Here is an 18,443-nt window from a genome sequence, read left to right on the forward strand (position 1 = left end):
TTACACAAGCGAATCATCCTGGTCGCTTGGTAAGGTAGTGTGATCAACAGCAGGGCGCAAGTGCATGGACACAACATACTCAAAATTAAAAACTAAGTACTTCATTAACTTAGAAAAGGTAGCCATATTGGTGGTGTTTACTACAACGGTGCCAGCGTCGTTCAAGAGAGAGTGCCGAAATCTCTGTGTAAGTGGGCAGTCAGACAAGTAATGCGCGGCGTCCGCATTAGGGGAGCTGCATATACAAGAGGGCTCGGTACAGTGACCAAGCCGGAAAAGATAGGCCGGGAACTTGCCGTGGCCATAGAGCATTTGGGAGGAAAAATAATCTACGTCAGCGTGAAAATTGCCTATATTGGGAATAAGGGAGAACGTGTGTCGACCCTTATCTGAAGTGGTCCATTGAATTTGCCACGAATTGTAGCTAGAGGTACTAAGGCGACTCTTAATGTGAGTCTTAGTAATGGGCAAGCGGAGCACCTTTCCAACTCCAAGTGCTGCTTCCTTTGCAAGAGCGTCGGCGCGCTCGTTTTCAGGAGTACCTGCGTGGGCCCTGACCCACGATACATTTATCAAATCCGGACCAATGTCGGATAGTAGGGTTTTTATACGAAAGCCCGTAGCATTAGTGGCATTGGGATTTCTTAAAGTCTGAACTGAGGACAGACTATCCGTAAAGAGTATAGTGGGGGAAGCAACCTGTTGCTCCCTGACCCAGAGAAGTGCGTAAAAAATCGCCAGAAGCTTGGCCTGGAAAATGTCGGCCTCTTGGTTCAAATGAAATTGTTCGTGATGGACCTCATGTCCTTGCCAAAACACTACGAAGGCACAGTCAGTGCCGGCAGCATTCTTTGAACCATCGGTAAAAATTTCATACCACAGACCCCTGGGCTCGGTGGTCGGGCATGGGTAGGCAAACCGGCAAGCAGGATGCTCGTACCAAATATAGTGCGGTCTCAACAAATTGGTTGGTAGTAGACGGTCGTGCAGATGGGTAGCGGGAATACCAATAGAGAACAGCCGAAAGACAGCCGCCTCCTGACTAGCAATAAGGTCAACAGGAGTCAGACGAGCCAAGACAAGCAGGGCGTCAGTAGACACCGTGCGGTATGACTTTGTAATTCGGAGAGCAAAAATGCGTTGGATACTTCGGAGTTTTTGAACCATCTTGACATTACCTGATTCACGCCACCAGGCTCCGGCGGCATAGACGATGATACGCTCTATTCCCCTTTTGTAGATGTTACGCAAGGCTGCCCCCTAAATGTCCCAGGTCTCGTGAGCATACTGGGCGATATTTTGGGACAGGACAGCAACTTTATGTCTGACAGAATTCAAATACGGAATCCAATTGAGGTGGTTGTCGATAACAACACCCAAGTACTTAAACGTGGTGGTATGAGAGAGGCGAACCTCCCCCAGTTTGTAGATAGGCTTTGCTCAAAGTGTCAATAATACCAAGGGCCTCGTTACCCTTAATTTCCAAAAGGCGTCAGGAAACGGCACGCACTACTAAACTCGAGTCGTCAGCAAAGGCCTGGGACTCACAAGCAGCCGGCAGTTGGAGGCGAAGAAAGGAGTCCATAATAAGATTCCATAAGACAGGGCCAGCACACGATCCCTGAGGGACACCCTTTGATATCTTATGCTTAACAACGCCCTGAGCTGTAGTGATTTGGGCAGAACGGTGGGACAAAAAGCTGGCAAAACACCCATAGATGTTAGCCGGGCAGTGGAATTGCTTGAGAGCTTGGAGGATCGCTGGCACCCAAGCATGGTCAAACGCACCTTTGATATCCAGACAAATGACCGAGACGTACTCGTCACAGGTGGCACTGTTTTGAATGATATTAATAGCCTGCGTAGTCAACTTGCCGTGGCAAAAGCCGTACTGAGCATCATGAATTAATGAGTTCCGTCCACAGTTGCCGCCAGCCGTTGCCGTACAGTCGCCACCACCGCCAACTGTTCCCGTCCAGCCTGCACCGCCGCCAACCATTTCCGTCCATCGAAAGCGCCGCCAACCGTTCCCGTCCATCCGCCGCCAGCTATTTCCGTCCTGCAGCCTCCTCCGCCAACCGTTCCCGTCCAGCCACCGCCAGCTATTTCCGTCCAGCCGCCACCGCCGCCAACCGTTCCCGTCTAGCCACCGCCAGCTTTTTCCGTCCAGCCGCCACCACCACCAACCGTCCCCGTCCCGCCACCGCCAGCTATTTCCGTCCAGCCGCCACCACCGCCAACCGTTCCCGTCCAGCCACCGCCAGCTATTTCCGTCCAGCCGCCACCACCACCAACCATTCCCGTCCAGCCACCGCCAGCTATTTCCGTCCAGCTGCCACCACCGCCAACCGTTCCCGTCCAGCCACCGCCAGCTATTTCCGTCCAGCCTCCACCACCGCCAACTGTTCCCGTCCAGCCTGCACCGCCGCCTACCATTTCCGTCCATCGAAAGCGCCGCCAACCGTTCCCGTCCAGCCGCCGCCAGCTATTTCCGTCCTGCAGCCTCCACCGCCAACCGTTCCCGTCCAGCCACGACGCTATAATTTCCGACCCCGAACTTTTCTCAAATTCCTGATCAGATTATTATAATAAAATATTATTTGGGAGGGAGAACGAGTCCGACTCCGAGTCTAATAAGCCACTTCTACAACGAGTTCTGCCGCCGCCAGCTATTTCCGTCCAGCCGCCACCACCGCCAACTGTTCCCGTCCAGCCTGCACCGCCGCCAACCGTTCCCGTCCAGCCAGCACCAGCTATTTCCGTCCAGCCGCCACCACCGCCAACTGTTCCCGTCCAGCCTGCACCGCCGCCAACCATTTCCGTCCATCGAAAGCGCCGCCAACCGTTCCCGTCCAGCCGCCACCAGCTATTTCCATCCAGCCACCACCACCGCCAACCGTTCCCGTCCAGCCACCGCCAGCTATTTCCGTCCAGCCTGCACCGCCGCCAACCATTTCCGTCCATCGAAAGCGCCGCCAACCGTTCCCGTCCAGCCACCGCCAGCTATTTCCGTCCAGCCGCCACCGCCGCCAACCGTTCCCGTCCAGCCACCGCCAGCTATTTCCGTCCAGCCGCCACCACCACCAACCGTTCCCGTCAAGCCACCGCCAGCTATTTCCGTCCAGCCTCCACCACCGCCAACTGTTCCCGTCCAGCCTGCACCGCCGCCTACCATTTCTGTCCATCGAAAGCGCCGCCAACCGTTCTCGTCCAGCCGCCGCCAGCTATTTCCGTCCTGCAGCCTCCACCGCCAACCGTTCCCGTCCAGCCACGACGTTATAATTTCGGACCCCGAACTTTTCTCAAATTCCTGATCAAATTTATATAATAAAATATTATTTGGGAGGGAGAACGAGTTCGACTCCGAGTCTAATAAGCCGCTTCTACAACGAGTTCTGATGCCGCCAGCCGCTCCCGTCTAGCTGCAACCGCCGCCAGCGGTTCCGTTCCCGTCCAGCCCCCACCAGCTATTTCTGTCCAGCGGCCACCACCACCTATTTCCGTCCAGCCGCCACCGCCGCCAACCGTTCCCGTCCCGCCACCGCCAGCTATTTCCGTCCAGCCACCGCCAGCAATTTCCGTCCAGCCGCCACCACCGCCAGCTATTTCCGTCCAGCCGCCACCACCGCCATCTGTTCCCGTCCAGCCTGCACCGCCGCCTACCATTTCCGTCCATCGAAAGCGCCGCCAACCGTTCCCGTCCTGCAGCCTCCTCCGCCAACCGTTTCCGTCCAGCCACGACGCTATAATTTCCGACCCCGAACTCTTCTCAAATTCCTGATCAGATTTATATAATAAAATATTATTTGGGAGGGAGAACGAGTCCGACTCCGATTCTAATAAGCCACTTCTACAACGAGTTCTGACGCCGCCAGCCATTCCCGTACAGCCGCCACCGCCGCCAACTGTTCCGTTCCCGTCCAGCCACCACCAGCTATTTCCGTCCAGCCGCCACCGCCGCAAACCGTTCCCGTCCAGCCACCGCCAGCTATTTCCGTCCAGCCGCCACCACCGCCAACTGTTCCCGTCCAGCCGCCACCACCGCCAACTGTTCCCGTCCAGCCTGCACCACCGCCAACCATTTCCGTCCATCGAAAGCGCCGCCAACCGTTCCCGTCCAGCCGCCACCAGCTATTTCCGTCCAGCCGCCACCGCCGCCAACCGTTCCCGTCCAGCCACCGCCATCTATTTCCGTCCAGCCTCCACCACCGCCAACTGTTCCCATCCAGCCTGCACCGCCGCCTACCATTTCCGTCCATCGAAAGCGCCGCCAACCGTTCCCGTCCAGCCGCCGCCAGCTATTTCCGTCCTGCAGCCTCCACCGCCAACCGTTCCCGTCCAGCCACGACGTTATAATTTCGGACCCCGAACTTTTCTCAAATTCCTGATCAGATTTATATAATAAAATATTATTTGGGAGGGAGAACGAGTCCGACTCCGAGTCTAATAAGCCGCTTCTACAACGAGTTCTGCCGCCGCCAGCTATTTCCGTCCAGCCGCCACCACCACCAACCGTTCCCGTCCAGCCACCGCCAGCTATTTCCGTCCAGCCTCCACCACCGCCAACTGTTCCCGTCCAGCCTGCACCGCCGCCTACCATTTCCGTCCATCGAAAGCGCCGCCAACCGTTCCCGTCCAGCCGCCGCCAGCTATTTCCGTCCTGCAGCCTCCACCGCCAACCGTTCCCGTCCAGCCACGACGTTATAATTTCGGACCCCGAACTTTTCTCAAATTCCTGATCAGATTTATATAATAAAATATTATTTGGGAGGGAGAACGAGTCCGACTCCGAGTCTAATAAGCCGCTTCTACAACGAGTTCTGCCGCCGCCAGCTATTTCCGTCCAGCCGCCACCACCACCAACCGTTCCCGTCCAGCCACCGCCAGCTATTTCCGTCCAGCCTCCACCACCGCCAACTGTTCCCGTCCAGCCTGCACCGCCGCCTACCATTTCCGTCCATCGAAAGCGCCGCCAACCGTTCCCGTCCAGCCGCCGCCAGCTATTTCCGTCCTGCAGCCTCCACCGCCAACCGTTCCCGTCCAGCCACGACGTTATAATTTCGGACCCCGAACTTTTCTCAAATTCCTGATCAGATTTATATAATAAAATATTATTTGGGAGGGAGAACGAGTCCGACTCCGAGTCTAATAAGCCGCTTCTACAACGAGTTCTGCCGCCGCCAGCTATTTCCGTCCAGCCGCCACCACCACCAACCGTTCCCGTCCAGCCACCGCCAGCTATTTCCGTCCAGCCTCCACCACCGCCAACTGTTCCCGTCCAGCCTGCACCGCCGCCTACCATTTCCGTCCATCGAAAGCGCCGCCAACCGTTCCCGTCCAGCCGCCGCTAGCTATTTCCGTCCTGCAGCCTCCACCGCCAACCGTTCCCGTCCAGCCACGACGTTATAATTTCGGACCCCGAACTTTTCTCAAATTCCTGATCAGATTTATATAATAAAATATTATTTGGGAGGGAGAACGAGTCCGACTCCGAGTCTAATAAGCCGCTTCTACAACGAGTTCTGCCGCCGCCAGCTATTTCCGTCCAGCCGCCACCACCACCAACCGTTCCCGTCCAGCCACCGCCAGCTATTTCCGTCCAGCCTCCACCACCGCCAACTGTTCCCGTCCAGCCTGCACCGCCGCCTACCATTTCCGTCCATCGAAAGCGCCGCCAACCGTTCCCGTCCTGCAGCCTCCTCCGCCAACCGTTTCCGTCCAGCCACGACGCTATAATTTCCGACCCCGAACTCTTCTCAAATTCCTGATCAGATTTATATAATAAAATATTATTTGGGAGGGAGAACGAGTCCGACTCCGATTCTAATAAGCCACTTCTACAACGAGTTCTGACGCCGCCAGCCATTCCCGTACAGCCGCCACCGCCGCCAACTGTTCCGTTCCCGTCCAGCCACCACCAGCTATTTCCGTCCAGCCGCCACCGCCGCAAACCGTTCCCGTCCAGCCACCGCCAGCTATTTCCGTCCAGCCGCCACCACCGCCAACTGTTCCCGTCCAGCCGCCACCACCGCCAACTGTTCCCGTCCAGCCTGCACCACCGCCAACCATTTCCGTCCATCGAAAGCGCCGCCAACCGTTCCCGTCCAGCCGCCACCAGCTATTTCCGTCCAGCCGCCACCGCCGCCAACCGTTCCCGTCCAGCCACCGCCATCTATTTCCGTCCAGCCTCCACCACCGCCAACTGTTCCCATCCAGCCTGCACCGCCGCCTACCATTTCCGTCCATCGAAAGCGCCGCCAACCGTTCCCGTCCAGCCGCCGCCAGCTATTTCCGTCCTGCAGCCTCCACCGCCAACCGTTCCCGTCCAGCCACGACGTTATAATTTCGGACCCCGAACTTTTCTCAAATTCCTGATCAGATTTATATAATAAAATATTATTTGGGAGGGAGAACGAGTCCGACTCCGAGTCTAATAAGCCGCTTCTACAACGAGTTCTGCCGCCGCCAGCTATTTCCGTCCAGCCGCCACCACCACCAACCGTTCCCGTCCAGCCACCGCCAGCTATTTCCGTCCAGCCTCCACCACCGCCAACTGTTCCCGTCCAGCCTGCACCGCCGCCTACCATTTCCGTCCATCGAAAGCGCCGCCAACCGTTCCCGTCCAGCCGCCGCCAGCTATTTCCGTCCTGCAGCCTCCACCGCCAACCGTTCCCGTCCAGCCACGACGTTATAATTTCGGACCCCGAACTTTTCTCAAATTCCTGATCAGATTTATATAATAAAATATTATTTGGGAGGGAGAACGAGTCCGACTCCGAGTCTAATAAGCCGCTTCTACAACGAGTTCTGCCGCCGCCAGCTATTTCCGTCCAGCCGCCACCACCACCAACCGTTCCCGTCCAGCCACCGCCAGCTATTTCCGTCCAGCCTCCACCACCGCCAACTGTTCCCGTCCAGCCTGCACCGCCGCCTACCATTTCCGTCCATCGAAAGCGCCGCCAACCGTTCCCGTCCAGCCGCCGCCAGCTATTTCCGTCCTGCAGCCTCCACCGCCAACCGTTCCCGTCCAGCCACGACGTTATAATTTCGGACCCCGAACTTTTCTCAAATTCCTGATCAGATTTATATAATAAAATATTATTTGGGAGGGAGAACGAGTCCGACTCCGAGTCTAATAAGCCGCTTCTACAACGAGTTCTGCCGCCGCCAGCTATTTCCGTCCAGCCGCCACCACCACCAACCGTTCCCGTCCAGCCACCGCCAGCTATTTCCGTCCAGCCTCCACCACCGCCAACTGTTCCCGTCCAGCCTGCACCGCCGCCTACCATTTCCGTCCATCGAAAGCGCCGCCAACCGTTCCCGTCCAGCCGCCGCTAGCTATTTCCGTCCTGCAGCCTCCACCGCCAACCGTTCCCGTCCAGCCACGACGTTATAATTTCGGACCCCGAACTTTTCTCAAATTCCTGATCAGATTTATATAATAAAATATTATTTGGGAGGGAGAACGAGTCCGACTCCGAGTCTAATAAGCCGCTTCTACAACGAGTTCTGCCGCCGCCAGCTATTTCCGTCCAGCCGCCACCACCACCAACCGTTCCCGTCCAGCCACCGCCAGCTATTTCCGTCCAGCCTCCACCACCGCCAACTGTTCCCGTCCAGCCTGCACCGCCGCCTACCATTTCCGTCCATCGAAAGCGCCGCCAACCGTTCCCGTCCAGCCGCCGCCAGCTATTTCCGTCCTGCAGCCTCCACCGCCAACCGTTCCCGTCCAGCCACGACGTTATAATTTCGGACCCCGAACTTTTCTCAAATTCCTGATCAGATTTATATAATAAAATATTATTTGGGAGGGAGAACGAGTCCGACTCCGAGTCTAATAAGCCGCTTCTACAACGAGTTCTGCCGCCGCCAGCTATTTCCGTCCAGCCGCCACCACCACCAACCGTTCCCGTCCAGCCACCGCCAGCTATTTCCGTCCAGCCTCCACCACCGCCAACTGTTCCCGTCCAGCCTGCACCGCCGCCTACCATTTCCGTCCATCGAAAGCGCCGCCAACCGTTCCCGTCCAGCCGCCGCTAGCTATTTCCGTCCTGCAGCCTCCACCGCCAACCGTTCCCGTCCAGCCACGACGTTATAATTTCGGACCCCGAACTTTTCTCAAATTCCTGATCAGAATTATATAATAAAATATTATTTGGGAGGGAGAACGAGTCCGACTCCGAGTCTAATAAGCCGCTTCTACAACGAGTTCTGATGCCGCCAGCCGCTCCCGTCTAGCTGCAACCGCCGCCAGCGGGTCCGTTCCCGTCCAGCCGCCACCGCCGCCAACCGTTCCCGTCCCGCCACCGCCAGCTATTTCCGTCCAGCCGCCACCACCGCCATCTGTTCCCGTCCAGCCTGCACCGCCGCCTACCATTTCCGTCCATCGAAAGCGCCGCCAACCGTTCCCGTCCAGCCGCCGCCAGCTATTTCCGTCCTGCAGCCTCCTCCGCCAACCGTTTCCGTCCAGCCACGACGCTATAATTTCCGACCCCGAACTTTTCTCAAATTCCTGATCAGATTTATATAATAAAATATTATTTGGGAGGGAGAACAAGTCCGACTCCGAGTCTAATAAGCCGCTTCTACAACGAGTTCCGACCTCGAACTTTTCTCAAATTCCTGATCAGATTTATATAATAAAATATTATTTGGGAGGGAGAACAAGTCCGACTCCGAGTCTAATAAGCCGCTTCTACAACGAGTTCCGACCTCGAACTTTTCTCAAATTCCTGATCAGATTTATAAAATAAAATATTATTTTAATGATTGTGAGACTGTTTTTTTATTTCAGTAATTTAGTATCTGTTTTTTAAAAATTATATATTGTCGAGAGAAAGACCATAGTTATTTGGTAAAACAGTGAGGTTATCTTGCGATTGAGTTTTGGTAAGATGCAAAATGATTTTCCAAACACATGCAGAACTCTTCGCTCATTCGCTGACCACTCCCGCTCACTTGCAGACCATAGCTCAAGTCATGGATTTTCCAAGTCCAACTTTACTATAATTCTTTAAATTTCATTAAAACAAGTTGGCAAGCCAAAATACACCTCTCCTCGGAAGAATTGTCCCTAGTGGTATTAATTTCTCGAGATAACCCTTAAAGATATATCTCCGCAATTTAGAGTTATTTGTTAAAAATATTAACCCATTTCTATCCCGCCCGGTATAAAATTTTAATTATAATTAAAATAATTGAGACGAAACGACCAATTTTAATTTATTCAGAATATCATAAGTTAAGTAGTTACAACAGTAAGTTAGACGTACTATAACAATGCACAATTGAATTAAACCCTTTTACAGAACAAGTTTATCAGTTAAATATAATACGAAGCAAATTTTAATGAAAGAAATATCTACAGAGGCTTTTTGGAATTACTCGCTTACGAAATACTTGCCGCATCTTTAACGCTCATTTTATTTCAACACTCGCCCTTGATGAAGATACCGTAGATATCTGGTAGTGGACGACTCGTTCACTTCCTGTTGACGTTGTGACGCATACCACATGAAAAAGACCAATTCCGTCCAATTTCCAATATCATATAATGACTCGCACACCCAAGAAATCATTGACTGCGTTAGAAATCGTAGATATCCAAATATCCACACCAAATGTATTTACAAGAAGCAAAAACCTTACCATCAACAAAGCACAGAGAGCCACTTGACTAACCGCCAGCTTTTAAAGCAATTAACGTTAAATTGTCTCCTTTGAATTAACAGAACTATATATAGGTCGTTAAGAAAGTGGACCACCCACAGGGTCTACCCTTTAACCCTCTAATCTCGGCTGACTGCGCTAAAACAAGATTTAACCTTTAAAAAATATCAGATTAGGCCTTCATAAATTCATTAATAAAAAAAGACTTTATTACCTATTATGCTTACGATGCCTGTCTTAATTTCCGTGAATCTAAGCAGCTATCGGTGGTTCTGTGGTAGAGCGCTCGACTGCCAAGCCGAATGGTCTGGGTTCGAAACCTGGGTGGCGCATTTGTTTTTAATCAATAGAGAAACGCTAAATTAGAATTTCTTCGATGCAATAATTTCAATTTCAATTCTATTTCAATTAAACCAAAATTTCCTACTCTATTAAATACGCTTCCGATAAAGCTGAAGGTCTAATTTTCAATAAGGCGTAACAAGTGTCGGTGGTTCTGTGGTAGAACGTCCGCCTGTCAATCAGGAGGTCTCGGGTTCAAATCCCGCCCGATGCGATCGCAAATTGATACTAAGACGAATACCGTGTACAACTGGTGGAAACCCTGCCATTGGACGTTGAGAGGTAGCATTACACTCAGCACTCGGTCCGTCCCAAAGTCATTAAGAAGAAGTTGGAGAGAAAACGCCCATATAAACACAACAGACTCAACAGGCACAACCATCAGAACACAAACACAACAAATTCAACACTCACAACCTACGCATAAACATTACAAAAACGTAATACACCAAACCGTCACGACGGTGAGCGAAAAAACACCATCCAAACCGAACCGCAAATGCATCCGTTAATGCTCACCGTCACACGGTGGTTTTGCCAACCCTTTGAGAAACTGCGTACGCAGTGATTACACTTTGCACCGAAAATGCGAACGCGTTCGCAGTCCTGACAGACAGACAGACCCACCCACAGACCCACAGACAGACACGGTCGTTGTATAACCCCTCCTAGGGGACTTTGTCCCCTCGGAGAGGTAAAAATCTGCGACTACATAAATTTTACCTCGTATAGTGAATTTTTAAATCTAATTGGCTATAACGCAATTTCCTTCGATAAATATTGTTCCACCAGGTTACTCATAAACTTCATTTCTAGTCTAAAATTTAGTGTCACTCGTTCTTAGATAATTAATATAATAATAATATTTAATTTATATTTATTTGTTAATTAACCTTTTTTTAGAAATTTTCGTTTTATAAAATCTTACTATTTTATAAAATGTATTTATTTTTGTTTTAAAACTATAGTCAGGGCCGTCTTTATACTTTTGCCGCCAAAAAATCTGCCACCCTTTTATTTATACAAAATCGTCTTTTCGGTGCAATGCATAAATAGGCCAAATATTTATTGAATAAAAAGAATTTCGAGAAAAGAGAATAAGCAATAATACATTTTTCACTAAATAATTCAGCAAGTGAAACAATTTGTATGATTTTGCCCAACTTGTTTAAATGGAAAACGACGCCTTTAAAATTCAGTCAGTGGCGACTTTTAGCAACGACAAGGGGAAACATTTCCACGTTATTCAGTTTCCACGTTATTCAGTTTCCACGCTATTCAGTTTCCACGCTATTTAGTTTCCACGCTATTCAGTTTCCACGTTATTCAGTTTCCTCGTTATTCAGTTTCCACGTTATTCAGTTTCCACGTTATTCAGTTTCCACGCTATTCAGTTTCCACGTTATTCAGCGTCTCCAGCGAATGATCCCCCTCTCCCCCAGCAGAAAAACTGCGCGACCGTTGACCGCACCTCTCCCTTCTATCACTTAACAGTGTTTCGGGTTTGGCTATATTTCGGTATCACGTGAGAGACGTTCGCCGCTCAAATAATTGTATATCGGCATATCTAGATGGCGTTAAAATATTTCCTCTCAAATACGAACAAAATTGAAGAGAAACCAGAAAAAATCTATCGTGTAATTTCTAATACAACAAATGGAAGCACTAGCTCTATTCCGTTCTTTTTTTCGCTAGGCTAGGTAAGAGAAGAATCTTTTCAAATATAGTTCGCTGCCGAGTTTTTTTCTTCAAAATTCATTTTGCAATGTAGAAGATCATATCAAAATCGTATATTTTTATTTTTATTTTTCGGATAAAGTATCATCTCGTATCCTAAAAGTATCCAAAGATACGAGCGCGCCCATCACTGAATCTAACACCATAATAAAAATGATTAAAAAACATTTCCTTAAAAAATTCGAAAATTCATAATTAAACATACCTTCAATAAATTCCCAAAACGTTTTAGGTGGAATTTCAATAAACTTTACCATGTGTTTTAAGCCTTGACGCCGTAAATAAAATTGGTCACGACTCGCGGGGCGACCGTTAAATGTCGGGAGAGGAGGGCGACGCTATGAACGAAAGGAGCGCGAAGTGAACGCGTTTTTTCAGTCCCTTGTGGACGAGAGTTGCCTCTAAATAACGATGGTGGCGTTGGGGTAAATGGTCTTAGCTTTAACGTTATCTTGTAACTCTGTATATATATATATAAATGCTAAGACCATGGTCTTAGGTGAAAATAAAGCTAAAATATCTGTTTGAAACAGATCGACGCGGAAAGTGAAAAAGTGTGTAGCGGAAGCGGATTTTGTCGATTTTTACCCGCTACCAGCGAGCATGAAAATGGGGCTTAAGCCTTTTGAGCGGTTTTGTCTTCTAGGTAGAGTGCAATGTTGGTAAAACAAGAATGTATTTATTTATACTCAGGGAGAATGAATATGTCGAGACTATCGACGGATACGTTGAGCCCCTACCCCGTCACGCTAAGGGGGGGGGGGAGGAAAAAAGGAGGCGGTCTTATTTTTTGCGTCCTCGCAGCAGCGTTAATCGCGTCGAAAAACGTAATTTTTAAGAACCAATGAGATTGCAGTATTATTTGATTTTATTAAAGCGGAGGAGCATACCGGGGGCCCAATGGCTAGAATTGGAGAAACGCTAAAAATAATCTCGACATATTCATTCTCCCTGAGTATAAATAAATACATTCTTGGTAAAATACTGCGTATAATAAGGTTAGCTCTTTCGACGGGGTCTGTAGAGTGACGTCGCTGGTTGACAGGAAACCAGGAACAAGCCGCGGGGAGGGTAGTAGAGCGCGTAGAGAGAGAGACTAGAGAAATCAGTCGAATTCCTAATAAAAGAAACCAGAAAAAATGCGGTATAGAAAATAAATACGTGCGGTCGTTTTCGCTTCAATTTTACACTAGTTTTTGGCACTTCATATAAATTTCTGTAAGTATTATATTCTCTAAATTATTAAAACTTCCAGTATTAGCTGACTTTAAACCCAGAACTTTTATAAGCTTATTTAATAAGTTAGATTCCATAAGCCTTAGCATAGGGCCTAGGCCTAATATTATTATAAATTATTAAATTAATAGTGAAATTGTAAAAGTGATAGTTTTAAGGTAAAGTTGGAAAGGAAATTAAGATTTAAATTTTTATCTATAACCTAACTAATGAACGTATGCCATTATTTTCAAAATATCCAAGAGAGATTGTTTTTTGTTATTTAAAAATGAGAACTAGAATTAAATATTTAAATTCAAAAACTATTACTGAGGCCCAAGACAGGAAAAAAGATAAGAAAACTAAAAAAATAAGTAGTTAGTTTTAAAAATAAGCCGCCTTTTTGTTCAGTCACGGCCAACTTATTAGATCCACTGCTACTCGCACTAGAAGGCCCCCCAGCTTTATATTCCTCCCATGTTAACGACCGTATGAGGAAAAGCCGATTTACGCGGGAAAATTCCGCTTGGCACGCTAGGAACCGGGACAACCCTTCTAATGTTATCCTACGGGGAAAATTTTTCGAAACAGTCCCACTTTTAGGAACCTTTTCCCTTATCTTTGCAATATTGTTCAACGCTGAGATTTTAATATGATTTGAAGTAAGGTTTTAGCCTCATTTTAAGACTATGTTTGTAATTTTCCGATCTTTGGTTCGCGTACAATCTTCTTTTAAAATCGACCAAAATTTTAAGGCGAGGAATTGACTCCGTATCGAAAATAAGCCTCGGCGTCCTCTTGCGCGGCGCGAGATTAAAAAATGTAAAGCTAAGAACACAAAATAAAATATCTCAGATTATCTGAAATACAACTTGGGTTCTATTTTTTACTTTAGTTAATATTTTATTACTTAAATTTTTACGTTTTATTATTATTAAACTGTTCAAAACATTATTTCAAATGGTTAAAGTTTGCTGTCTCTGATACAACCTAAGCTAATACAGTGTTTTGTATTAATTTGTGATTGGGACAATCAACAACACACTGAGAAATTGGATAAAACCATTAAGAATCGCTTAGTTCCTCCTCTTCTGGACCATTTGATACACAATATTTCTCAAAAATTTTAAAAAGTTAAACACCTACAATACAAACCAGTTAGTCGAAAAGTTTTGAAACTTTAAATTTTATCTAAAACACTTTTATATTTCACGTGAAATTTGTTACAAGAAATTCAATTTGTAAAACTATGAAATTTAATATAAGACAAGTTTTTAAAATTTAATACAGAGTTTGAAATACTTACTAGTGGAATTTATGTTTAGTTTTCAATTAGGCGCGCAAGATGACGCCGAGGCTTATTTTCGATACGGAGTCAATTCCTCGCCTTAAAATTTTGGTCGATTTTAAAAGAAGATTGTACGCGAACCAAAGATCAGAAAATTACAAACATAGTCTTAAAATAAAGCTAAAACCTTACTTCAAATCATATTAAAATCTCAGCGTTGAACAATATTGCAAAGATAAGGGAAAAGGTTCCTAAAAGTGGGACTGTTTCGAAAAATTTTCCCCGTAGGATAACATTAGAAGGGTTGTCCCGGTTCCTAGCGTGCCAAGCGGAATTTTCCCGCGTAAATCGGCTTTTCCTCATACGGTAGTTAACATGGGAAGAAAATAAAGCTGGGGGGCCTTCTAGTGCGAGTAGCAGTGGATCTAAGTTGGCCGTGGTTCAGTTGACAGATTTAAACGGAACAAAATGTTCCTTTTTTAATGAATTTCAAAATGTGCTTTTCAATATTAAAATGTTCCTATTTCTTTATTTTAATAAAAGTTTTATTAAAAAATATAGTTCTTTCTTCTGACCACGTCCGACCACAATAATTGAAAATCTCAAAAAAAATTTCAACGTATTTATATTCTTTCACATTATCCCAAGATTATGCAATTTCACCACATTTTTGCCAAGATTTTTTTACCCATGACAGACAAACTACACGGTACTTATAAGACACCCTACTCTCCGTGTCTACGGGAAAACCGTCAACCAGCTACGTCACTCGCGCGGTAGAAAGAGAGCTAGCGAATGCGCTCCCCTTGGGTAGAGTGGTACCGAATGGAAGGGAGGTACTTCGGTAATTCTCTCCTTAGGTAGAGGGCCATTGGAAGTTTGGAACGTCCAGGAGCGGATCCAGGCCATCAAGTAAGGAGGGGCGATCATGGGCATTCAAAAGTCGTCTGCTATTTCTTCACAAATTTAGTTGGCAGGTATTAAAGTAGATGGCGCTATCGTTTCTAAGCTCGAAGCCTATATGGAGCGTGAAAATGTAACGTGGAGCTCTCATTTTCGTTTGCTTAAACGAAGTACTTTCTACAACTAGAAAGTCTAGTATACTCTAGTCTCTATAAATATATTTCAATAACTTCAAAAGTTGTTATGTTTTTTCAAGTATTCTAAGGGGGGGGGCGATCGCCCCCATCGCACCCCCTATGGATCCGCCCCTGGGAACATCCCAGAGGTTTGCTTTTAAACTTCTTGCATTAACTACATTTTTGCAGTTGCGACCGTATTAATTGCCTTCCGGCAGTAATCCAAAATCTTGATCTCAGTTGGGTGAATGTAGCTAGTAATCCTCCGTGATATACTCGCTCGTGGCTTTCTAACACTAATAATTCCGCAAAACTCCGTTTTTTACCAATAATGATGGGAAATATTTCTTCGTATGTCATGTCCGGGTGTTTTTCCAATCTGCCTTCAGCACGCAAAATTCCCTCTTCGTCGAGAAATGGTTTCAAGGTAGCAATGTTAGAATATTTCTTAATTAACATTGGAATTTCCAATCTCGGCGCTGGGTTATTTTCATCAGTGTTTTCTTTTAAAGCTACATCTCCTTCTCGTAATCTTAAAGTTGAATTGCCTTCATCCAAATTTTTTCCGCATTACGTAGTTCTTCAGCGCTGAGTGGTCCTGTTCGACTATTTTTCATGACGTGATCGATATATCGATAGATATAAGCAGTGACTGCTAGAAGTTTGTACATTGTACTGTAGCGGGTTGGATTAACTAAATCTTGAAATCTCTATTTATCTTCCACTCTCACTCTGACAACTGTCTTTTTTAGTTCACTTGAATGTCATTTTAATGGGTGTCCTTTGGAGTGGCGATATTATTGGGCCAATACGTTTTTTCCCAATTTCAACCAAGTCGGTCCGTTCCACCACAAATTACTCTTGAAAATTCCGGAAGCTGACATACCTCTAGTCGGAAAGTCGTTCCCCTTTAGGAGCTCTCTCCAAAGGGTTTGGCTCTTTACTTACGTAGGTAGGGTGTCGGCTTTGAAATATTTCCTTTTTAGATAAATATATTTTAACGAAATTCGCAACACTTAGGAGGAGTGTACCCGAGGTGTTAATCACCGATTTTGATTAAACTTGGGCTTCCGTTTTGCTATGGCAACCGAAAATGTTTTTGACAACTTAAAATAAAAAAATCTACATTTTAAAAAAGTATGGGATTTTCTCGGTTTCACAGGGTACTGTGAAACAATTTAAAAAAATCAAATCTCAACTAAAATGCTAAATTTGAACTATTTTGGGTGAAATTCATCAAGTTTGGTTAAAATTGAGAAAATTTCAATAAATTTATTACCTTTCCGAGGGGACAAAGTAACCTAGGAGGGGTTATACAATCACCGTGTCTGTGTGTCTGTCTGTCTGTCTGTCCAGCGAACGCGTTCGCATTTTCCGTGCAAAGGTTAATTATTGCGTACGCAATTTCTCGAAATCTCTGCATTCGCAGTTTCTCGTAGGGTTGGCAAAACCACCGTGTGACGGTGAGCGTTAACGGATTATTTTGCGGTTGGGTTTGGTTTGGATTGAGGGACAGTTCACTCCCATGATTAAATCTGCACTCTTGGTTGATTAAATCTGATTAAATTTGATGTCTGTAGCTTAGGCTGTATTAAATTTAATCCGATTAAATCTAATGTCTGTAGCTTTGGCTGTATTAAATTTAATCCAAATTAAATTTTTAACATTGATTACTTCTGCACTCTACAAAGGAGTGAACTGCCCCTCGGTTTGGATGGTGTTTTTTCGTTAACGCTCACCGTCGCGACGGTTTTAACTCAGTTTGATTGGGTATTTCGTTATTGTAATGTTTATGTGTAGGGTGTGAATGTTGAGTTCGTGTTATGATGGTTGTGGGTGTTGAGTTTGTTGTGTTTGTGTTATGATGGTTGTGGATGTTGAGTTCGTGTCATGACGGTTGTGGGTGTTGAGTTTGTTGTGTTATAATGGTTGTGGATGTTGAGTCTGTTTTGTTTGACCGGCCGTTTTATCTCCAACTTCTTCTTAATGACTTTGGGACGGATCGAGTGCTGAGTGTTATGCAACCTCTCAACGTCCAATGGCAGGGTTTCCACCAATTGTACACGGTATTAGTCTTAGTATCAATTTGCGATTAATTGGCGCCGGCCGGCAATCGAACCCGGGTCTGCCTCGTGCAAGAGATTTAGTAGATTTATTCTAACCACTCAGCCACCAACGCTTGTTAAGTTAAGATGTTTTTCTAAAAAACAGCTTTGGGGAATGTCCTTTACAAAGTTATAACGTTAGGTACTATAATTTATTATACATCATTTTAAATATTTATAAATTATAATAATCTTATATTTAATTAAATATTTATAAATTACAATAATCTTATATTTAATTAAATATTTATAAATTATAATAATCTTATATTTAATTAAATATTTATAAATTATAATAATCTTATATTTAATTAAATATTTATAAATTATAATAATCTTATATTTAATTAAATATTTATAAATTATAATAATCTTATATTTAATTAAATATTTATAAATTATATTAATCTTATATTTAATTAAATATTTATAAATTATATTAATCTTATATTTAATTAAATATTTATAAATTATATTAATCTTATATTTAATTAAATATTTATAAATCATATTAATCTTATATTTAATTAAATATTTATAAATTATATTAATCTTATATTTAATTAAATATTTATAAATTATATTAATCTTATATTTAATTAAATATTTATAGATTATATTAATTTTATATTTAATTAAATATTTAGTATTTGACTTCCTTAGGGAAAATATTCAAGTAAAGGAACAATTATGATTATGAACTAAACGGATTAATACAATATCTGTATATATTGTTTATTGAATGATAATTATTCAAAACTCCCGCGAAAACTATATCAAAGTAATAATATAGCGCCACCGTGTGGAGAACTATCAATCAAACCGGGTAAAAAATATAATCTCTTCAATTTTTCGAACTTTAGTCAAATCTTGACGGGTCTAAAAAACGCCAAATTAACGTATATAAAGCCGTTGCCGGCAATAAAGAAGATTTAGTCTTTCTTAGTTCTTGGCTGTCAGACGAACTACTACAGGACAGGGTCCTGGTGTCGGTCAAAAGTTATGAGG

General features: G+C 45.4%; 1 protein-coding gene across 1 annotated transcript; it reads right to left on the minus strand.

Annotated features, from left to right (window-relative positions):
• On the minus strand, positions 1-1,167 carry LOC149934942 (uncharacterized). The gene has a single exon (XM_090153482.1). The coding sequence runs from the start codon at positions 1,165-1,167 to the stop codon at positions 1-3; it is 1,167 nt and encodes a 388-aa protein (XP_090009608.1).
• Positions 1,168-18,443: the final 17,276 nt, after the last annotated feature.

Source organism: Leiobunum rupestre, chromosome 7 (genome assembly GCF_980474605.1).
Source record: "Leiobunum rupestre chromosome 7, qqLeiRupe1.1.hap1, whole genome shotgun sequence".
Lineage (NCBI taxonomy): Eukaryota > Metazoa > Arthropoda > Arachnida > Opiliones > Sclerosomatidae > Leiobunum > Leiobunum rupestre.